Below are 10,318 nucleotides of genomic sequence, written 5' to 3' on the forward strand. Positions count from 1 at the left end.
CTTTGTTGCATTTCCATCTTTATCGACGTGCAAAGAATGAAATGCATAATGTTTTTAATTTCCCTTTCCTTTTGTTGTTTTGTTTGTGGGAAGAAAATAAACGATGTAAACAACTTTAATCAAAAAATTTCAATTTTTCCTTCTACAAGATCTAAAGAGCAATAAATAATTAAAAAAATAACATAGAATCGTTAGTATTCGATGCTTTTATGTTTAAATAAATGTTACGTACCACAAAAGAGATCAAATTATATATACATATGTATGTACATATGTATTTGATATTGGGCTCTTTAATTATGAGGCAAAACATTATTAACCGGAGCCATTTTATGACTTTAATATTTCTGAAAACGGCTTTGATAAGCACAGCCACATTATATAAACAAAATAAAATGGCAAAAAGATTTATAAACTTTTAATAACTATTAAAATGCTATTAAGAATTGCGCTTTTGCAAAATCATTACCATTCAGATTGGAGAACACCTCTATAAGAATTCTGATTATTTATTATCATTTTAGAACTAAAGAATAAGAAAATGTGCTTTTATATGATAAACAATTACTCGATCTTGCTGTATTAAAGACACAGATTTAGGTAATAGTGTGACATATTGGTGTTATTAAGACTAAACATTATTAAAGATAAATTACTGACACTGGATAATGAAAATATATATTATTACTTAACATAATTCGGTCTTATCTATCATTCGCTACTTTTATATAATGAACCAAAATATAATCCTTGTTTAAACAGATATTCTACCTTATACACCTCCATCACCGCAAGTTCGATTAAAGTTTGGAAGTTTTTTGAAGAGATTTTAAAAAATGATTAAAGCGCATGGATGCGCAGACAATTTTAAATAAGCAAGGCCATGACGTAAGTCCAGGAATATTTCAAGTGATTCGTATTTTTGCCAATTTAGCAGATGAAATCATTCCCTGGAACTGTGAACGCATTGAATCATAACAAATCCTCTTTATATAAAGTGTTAGAACAAGAATCAGACGACGATCTACTTTTGTGTGTGAAGAAAATCCAAACTGATCCAGTCTCCGTATTCTGTATCTTGGACGGAAATTTTATTTTCAAATTATTGTTGAAAATTACTTCATGTTTAAATAAATAATTTCCATTCGAAATACTGAATACATTAGTTGGGAGATAACTAGTATATCACATTATTATTTATACAAATTTGTTATTGCACAAAACTAGAAGCTCAAAGGCGAATATAAATCAAATGTATGTTTCATATGTGATAATTAGTAGAGAAAACTCTGGTCAGCCATCAGCCTCCATTATATTGTTTTACGAGCCCTTTGTACCTGCTGATTTTATTTGGCTACCAATTGTGGCATCTCAGCACGATGCCATTTGAATTGGCGGTAGGTGGCAATTTTTTCACAGCAATTGCTGTCGAAAAGTGTGTCGGAAATGAGCACGAGCGAAAGAAATGTTAAATTGATGAAATATTCAAATCAATAAACAAGAAATTCGTAAATCTAAATCTTCAATTAACACGATAATGGAAAATAGGAAAATGATGCAAACAAAAATGCATTAAAAGTATTTATTCACATTTCAATTGTTGATATTCATTTATATATGTTGATTTAAAGGTAAGTAGCTTGAACAAATGCTTTCAGTATGAATAGACTAAAAAAAATTTGTATATTTCATAAATGTTAAACAATTTATTGCTATATAGAATGTACTTGTTAGTTGTAATATTATTTTCGGATAGGTATATGGAACCATTCTATTTTCTGCACTCTGAATTTGTACTAGTTATGAATGTAATGTAAAATAAACTTCCTGCAGTCACTTTTGATGTAAGAAAGTTTAAATAAAATGCCCACAAATACTATTACATCTATCCTCCCATGACTTATTCCTAGTTCCAACATAATGCACTGCATAATTAGGATACATCACCTCAGTGCTGGTCCAGGAAAAAGAGTGCAAGTGCTCAAAATGATGACCACTACCAATCCATGATTCCCTACTTTTGTAAGCACAAACAGAAAATAATCTTTGATTTTTGTAGGATGGCGCAAAATTCACACAAAAACCTCAAAAAATCGATATTTTATATACAAAGGTCGTAATTGTATTATAACAAATATTACATTATTCAATTCCTTATTCATCCTTGTCACCGCTTGTTCTGTTATAGCTTGGATTTTTAAAGAGAGTTTTTAAAAAAGGACTTAAAAACATAGACGTTTCAAGTGAATCGTATTTATTGTTAATTTGTCAACTGAAATCTACAGAAGTTGGTAACTTCTGTAATTTAATTTTCGTAATTAACAACGCTTCGATTACAATACACAATTGACATATAAGTCAATTAAATAATGAATGTTAATTTGGAACAAGTCACAGATTCTCGTCTTATAATGTTATAGAACAAGAATCAGAGAAGGAACGAGTTTCGTGTAAAAGAAAATATAAACTGATGCCGTTACTTAGCAAAGCTGTATAGCGACAGAAGTCGGTTCAAACACATGCATAAAACAGGGTTTTATAAAGAATGGTAATATTTGTTCTTTCGATGCACAAACATATATCGTAACATCGGAATCAAAACATACCTAATCATATTTATATTTCGTTATCTCATTAATGTGCATTTAGAAATAGTGACCTTTTTCCGTAGACTTTTTCGTTATCATATTTTTAGTACATGTGTATTATTATTATTATTGTAGTTGTTGCAACAGTGATGCAGTTTCTCATTGTTTTAAATAATTGTTTTGTTTTAATTTCACTTTCTATCACTATTATCAGCAGTTTCATTTACTCACTTCTTTTTTCTTTATTCTAGATATAGAGCAGAAAAAACCTGTTTCTATTCAAACAGATACATTCGTATAGATGTATATTAGGGTGATAATTTTTTTTTAATTTCAAATCGGCCCATTATCTATAGAGTATAAAAAAGTCGAAGAAGTATATTACTTTTTCACAAGTTTTCAATATTTATTTTAACAAAATTTTAATACAAAATTGTAATTTTTTGATATAAACTTGTGTCATTATTTTACCCACGACATTTATACGGGTAATACCTCTTTTAAATTAAGTACCCAGACATGAAGATAATTTGATTAAAAATTAAAAATGTTTTTTAAAATCGAGTTGCAGGGAAAATTTTTTGCACCAATATGAACCGAGAAAACGGTTTCCGTTATTATAACACTTTTGTCTACCACAAGTAATAGGGACTAATTTTGGTTATTACCCTTATGTACATACCTATGTATCTACTAAATATGCTTGTATATACTTATGCACAATGATAAATAATCATATGTGAACACGTGCACACACAATCCCTGTAAATCCCTGTATGGCCATGTTGATATTCTGCCTCTTAACGGCAGATAACTTTAAATCTGCAGGGTAAATCATGTATTTTTGGGGACTTGTTCAAGTTTTATTTCATCAAAAAAATTTTATTTTATTTTCGTACAAAAGCACTAAAGATGCCAGATGAAGATTTATTTGTGTCCCAAATTTTTCATGATTTTAGTTACTATTAGAGGTATGCAGGAACGAACGAATCTTTCAAAAAGCAAACTAAAATCTTTAAATTTGGTTTAAAAATATGATTGAGATAAGCAAATTTTTGCATAAAACATAACAAAACCAAAATTCTCCATTGGAGATTATGGTCTTTGTTTCATTCAGAAGATTTTGACCAAATATTTTGAAAGGATATAATCATAATTAATATTGCTTTATGACCGCAAGGCTTAAACAAATGTAAACAAATACAATAATTCTGTTAGTTCATGAACAAACTCAAAAAGTCTGGCAGCTTAAAAATCGTTTTACACGCATAATATTTACTTTGGCACTGACGCCATCAACCGGTTCGTGAATTTATTTGAAGCAACAAATATGAATTTTTTTTTAATATGATTTTCAGTGAATATTAAATATGTATGTTGTATATTTAGAATAAGCAAATACACACATATACAAACATATACATTTGTATATTAAGACCGCATATATGTTTGGATGGATGTGTGTTTTTAAATGTGCACATAATCTTTTGTTTTTCGACTATGTTGTATGAATCATAATTTTATAAAGATGTTGTTCAATGCAAATAAATATGTACTATGAATGTAGTCGAATAGTAAATTGTTTACAAATTGTATGATAAATCGGTGATATAATTTTGAAAAGAGCCTAATAACTCTGATTTTTAGTGTAATATTTTTAAAACTATTCCATATAATTTTTACAAAGTTTTTGTCTCATTTTTAAAAATATATAATTACTTTAAAACTTTTGTTGGGTATTATAAGGATAATAACTAGTAATTCAAAAAAGAACTTGAAAAATATTGCTTGTGTTTAATTTTAAATAATAAGTACCAACTTATATGGCAACCAAAATCTGGCATATAGTTATATGTATGGTATGGTAGGATATATGTATATACAAACAAACCTCTTAAAACCATTGAAAATTATTTTGTGGACTGAAAATACTCTAAAATACTTTTTTAAAATATTTTCCTCATAATCAGCAAAAAAAAAAAATTATCGATGCTAGAGTACTAAGGTCCCCTTCAAAAAAAAGTTTTTTTTTTATATGAATAATAAGAAATACTAAAATATTTTTTACATAAAATATCAGAACATTTTATTTATGACTATGTTATGGATTTCAATTTGTATTTTTAATTTTCTGGCCATTTTCTTATGAAAATATATTTCATAAGTTCATATTTTCTTTGAAAAAAATAATAATAAATTTTTATTTTAAAATTCTAGTTCAAAGATTATCAAGTAAGCTTTAACAAAATATGTATGTAAAGTTAATATAACATCAATTTAATTATTTTCTTTAAAAGCAAAAATTAAAATATACAGGTGAAAAAATGATTTAAATAAACAGAAAAATAGTATTGTATATATAAATAATAACTTACAAATTTCTTTTTATATTTTTACAACTCAAAACATTTCCATAGCGTTACGCAATCTTTCGTAAACAAACTAAAAGAATGTTTTTTTTAGTGTGCATCTATTCGTTTCGTTAAAAGTTTTCAATTTTTTTCTCATGCGTCCACATTGTTTGTTGACCCAATTTATTTCTAAAACATCATTGATTTTTCATATTTCTTTCTTCTTCAACAAATTAAATGACAGTATAAACTGTCAAATAATATTTACTTTTGGTCAATGTTGACACTTGGAAATTTTGTCAATTGTGACAGGCATCAAAATGCCGTCGTGATCTGTACAAATAAGAACTTGACTAAAATAAATACTATAACAAAGAAATGGTGAGAAAAAGAGGTATAAATATTCCAAAAAATTAACATTTAAATTTTCATGCATTTTTAATTTGTATGTAATTTATAAAGCTTAACAATGTTTTCCTAACCTTCACCTATTGTAACATAGAAAATTTTTAAATTTCAAGTTGATAAATTTTTTAAAAGTTTTCAAATAACAACCCTGCAGTTCATTGAACCTTAACTAAACTCATATAATCTTAAATTATCCAATAAAAACCTCAAATTATGTTTCGTTAAAATAAACGATTTGTTTTTTTCGGCTAAGGAAATGGCTCTTAATCCGCTTCCACACGAGAATACAAGCAATATGATCTGTCAAAATTTTATGTAAAGTGAAACAGCTGTTTTCACCTTACTTTGTTATTGTTTTGTACCAATCGAATTTTAGGTGAATTAAAAATGTGTTAAGATTGCTTCAAAATTTAGTAAATTTTCTGACATTTATAAAGGACAGTGAATTGGACTATTGTAATTTTGCTATAGTTTTTTACAATTGATTTTTTTTTCCTTTTTAGACTCATAATCTGTGTATAAACAACACACTATATATAAAATTGCTAGTGCAATAAATACATACATATGTACATACATACATATGTATGTATTTATTTACAAATATTTATGTTTGTACAATTGTAAATGAAGTCATATAAAATATCGATTTGTATTCCTCTGTAGCACTACCAGTGCATGTATGCATTTTGACCTCCAATCCGAATGAGCAAACGAGACTGCGCTTGCAGTTTCCTCATAAATATTCAAATAACAAATAGTTTTTATTTTTTTGTTTATGGAGGCATCAAAATTGACTCATACAATTTGGATAAAAAAATTTAATTTGAAATCAAGTTTTCTTTCCTGGTTTTTGGTTTAACTTTTCTTAATTTTTTTTTTGCTGTTACTATTACAAGTTTTGCGTGCCAAAGAAATACTCGTCTCACACTTTTATTTAATTTGCTGTTAAATTGATTATTAAATATTCATCTTGTACTGAGTGAATTTAACATCTATCTTAACTGATATGTAGTTGTTGGTAGTATTTTTTGTTGCATGTTGTAGTAAATAATTTTAACAAACATACATATGTATATATTAAATAATGTTTGTATGTATTTTCAATTTCATAATTTAAAATGTATTGAAATTATGTAATTTCGTGCATTATCATAGCTGATGTTACTTTTAATTGTTGATTTCAATTAATATACATATGTAGGCCAATTACTAAGGGTCTTATTCACATTTAAATTGTCAAGGTTTATAGAACAATTTATGTTTGAAAATACATATATATAAATGTTTGATTGATGTTTAAATTATGAAGAAAATTATTTATAATATTTTTTTATTTTTATTAGAGTTTGTGCCATATTACAGCATACGTCAATCAATAAGTCAAAGTACCACTTCTTCTACATATAAATAATGTACATAAATATGTACATTCATTGTATGTATTTATGTATGGTTAATTATGATAATTCCAAGAATCAGAACAAATTTACCAGACATAAAAACCTGTTTATTTCTTTTTATTTGAAAACAAAAGTATCGAATACATAGTAAGTAAACGAGAACGACTAATGAGCTACCGTGTCTTAATGCTAAAGCAAACAATCGGATATATATATTACACCTTACATGCTGTTATAACGTTGAAAAGACCTTGAACTAGACAAATTTACCTAGAACACATACATGTAGATGTTTGCACATTTATTATCGTACATAAAAAGTAGGTTCAAATTCAAAAGGTTAAAAAAATAATGAATACTCAGATAAACAAATTATAAGTAGTTATGTACAATGATTTCATTTTCATACATATTTTTTTAAATTTCAAGAAGTATGAACCCAATTATTATAACATTTGATTCACACTTTTCATAGGATGCATACGATTAATTATACATTGATGATAATGATGGTGCACTACGTACTAGTAGACAGAATTTCGATTCGTATATTTGTCGAATGGATTGCAATCAAATTGTACGTACTGCGAATTGCTTTTTAAAATTGTTATGTTCAAAATTGGAAAATAATAAATAAAAACAAAAAGTTGATTTATGTGAATCTTCACGATTTAAAATTTATTCGAATTTCAATACAAAATTACCAAATATAAAAAATTGGTCTCGAAAAACTCTATGTAATATTATACTTATACATATTATTGTTCGAAAATTACTTTAAATTTTCGAACTTAAAGTTGAACAGTATACTCATAGAACCAACAAATTTCAGCAAATTCGAGCTACGGAAATTGGCTTTAAAACTATTTTCCTAAATTAATTCTTCGTTCGTCAGTGTAAGAACCAGTAACATTCTGATAACGAAAACTTGTTTCTCAGGTCATTTTGCTGCAGAAACTTTCCGAGGCAAATCGATTTTCTAAACCCATTCACAAACAAATTTTCATGAACTTCTAATAATATAATATAAATATTTGGAAGCTAATTTTGAAAGGCTGCCCCATCATTTACTTTTCTGCGTATAGATGTCGTGGTTAAATAATCAAATATCGAATTTCCAGTTTTGTATTGAAAAAATAATATACTTTTTAGACGTATATTTTTATGCTCAATGTTAAATGGATAAGGCTGTTTTGAAATTTCCAAAAATTGTATAAAAGTTATCACCCTATTGTTCATATTCCATTATATTATCTTAACATTTGTACCAAATATTATTTTTGCTGTAATTCAAATAAGAAACGTATTAACCTTTATACTTAAATGATTTTTTAAGTTATGCCATTATGTACTAAATTTAGGGTGGATCGTTTCAAGACATAACCTACGGATATGTCTATCTAAAAATTACATTATTAAGATTAAAAGATTATTGAATTTTTTAACTTACCGTTTCTTCAAGTTATCCATGAATTTTTCTAGTGTTATTTGGTCCAGCAGTACAAAGTCTGGAACACCAACTTCTCGTTGTAACATGGCCATGGTGGTGGTTAAATGCTGTAATAGTTTTTTCGGTGGTTGTTATTGTTTGTTGTTATTTGTTGCTGTTCTTTTGGAAGAACAAACTTTAACGATCTTTTATTTAAGCGTAAGAAATGCCGTAATTGTTTTGATTTTTTTCTCGCTCTCTATACTAGTGTCTTTTGTTTTTGTAATTTTACTTTAACAATGTTACTTCACTCATACATAAATTTATTGTTGTAGTTTTATTATTATTTTTTTAATTTTTATATTTTGTTGTTATATTTCTTGTTTATTGTAAAATCACAGCATTGAAATAAAACAAACACTTTGTTGTCACGAAGAAAACGTACGAAGAAGAAGACGTAAAAGAATAAAAAAGAAAACAACAAAAAATTTGGTCAAAATAAATTTAATGCCAAGTTGGTGGAAATATTTAAGTACAAAACACACACTAAAATTAAATAAAAACAAAAACAATAAAGAACAGAGAGAAAACGATATTGAAAGACAAAAAAAAAAAAAAAACAACTAGTAAATCAAAATTAAAAAAAAAAATTACAAAATCGAACAGCAAATTAAATTTCACTAATGTCACTCACAACTCATTTTCAATTGTTGTTTTTGCCTTTTTTGAAAATGATTATTTTTGGTTTAAAGAAATATTAACAATAATTAAAATAACAATAATGATAATGAAATGCAGCATAATTAATCACAACAGCAAACAGTTTTTAATTATGTATAAATAACAATAATTATGATGATGATAATGTTGTCGATTTTTGATGATTATAATAATTATTATGTTTGTAGGTTGATGGGTTTTTATTTTGTTTTGTTTAATAGTTGGCGGGCAGGCTAAGGCATAAATGGCATAAAGATAGACGGACAGACCAATCGATCGATTGACAAAATTTTTCAAGTCAGTTTTTGTAGTGTGAGATTTTGGTAGGTTTTTTTTCTAAATAAATTTCACCCATTTCATTAATTTGGCTAAAATATTTACTAACAATATAAGAAACAAAAACACAATTCAAAATACATATTAGTAACAAAATATACTATACTACCCATAATGATAATGGCTAAAACACAAACACACACATTTATCCAAAATCGTACATATTTACATACATATGTATGCGTGCATTATGTACACAAATGTGTACCTATCTATGTGTATAATTCCAGTGCTATGATCACTATTGGAATGTTTGTTTTTCTAAATCTTTAAGATACTTTGCAAAAAATATACACTAATCTAAACATATAAACAGATGATGTATTTTTTGGTGTGACTAATAATGACATTTGCATTTTTTAACAATTAATAAGCACAAATCAAAATAAACAATTACTATTCACAATAATTTTAATAAAATAAGGAAGATCCTCACATACAAACACTACAGATCAATCACTTGAATACAGAACAAAATTATTTTATTATTATTTTTTTCTTTTTCATTCAACACTACCTTCTTAAAGTATTTAAATAAAATATTCACATATAAGAAGAAATAAATAAGAGGAGGAAAAAGCGTGCGCGTTTTCGAAACAACCACACAGTGTAAAAAACAAAATTCAACTGAATAAAATATTTAGAAAATGACGAATTGTTTAGTACGACCAGTGTTGCCAAAATCGATAAATTAATCGAGTTAAATCTAACGAAAAAAGTTATGCACATAAAATTGCTATTTTTAAGAAGAAGAAATTGGAGTTTATTATATATATTAAGGAAATTTAATTGTTACATTTGTATGAAATACCAGTACTATGTTATTTAAACAATACTGGAATAATAATGTAAAATAAAAAAATATATTAAGTTTTGAAGCAACACGACAACACTAACACTAGTAGTGCCAATCTGAGCTGAAAAAACGCTTACAGTTTTTATTGTGTTTTGAATCTTTGTCATCCTAAAGGTATGTTTCATGGTATAAATATATTAGAAGGTAGTTTCAATTTGCCTTAATGTCAGTCTGATTAACCATCTGACAAGAAAGGCGATTTGAAGTTTATGTATAAAATAAAGCTA

At 26.6% G+C, this 10,318-nt stretch overlaps 1 protein-coding gene across 1 annotated transcript in view; it reads right to left on the bottom strand.

The window, feature by feature from the left end:
• Nucleotides 1–8,538, bottom strand: part of LOC111678997 (unconventional myosin ID) — a 28,471-nt gene extending 19,933 nt beyond the window's left edge. Inside the window, exon 1 of the mRNA XM_023440477.2 lies at nt 8,201–8,538. Coding sequence (XP_023296245.2) covers nt 8,201–8,292 — 92 coding nt within the window. The 5' untranslated portion in view covers nt 8,293–8,538. The remainder of the gene's footprint in view (nt 1–8,200) is intronic.
• Nucleotides 8,539–10,318: the final 1,780 nt, after the last annotated feature.

Source organism: Lucilia cuprina, chromosome 2, assembly GCF_022045245.1.
Source record: "Lucilia cuprina isolate Lc7/37 chromosome 2, ASM2204524v1, whole genome shotgun sequence".
NCBI lineage: Eukaryota > Metazoa > Arthropoda > Insecta > Diptera > Calliphoridae > Lucilia > Lucilia cuprina.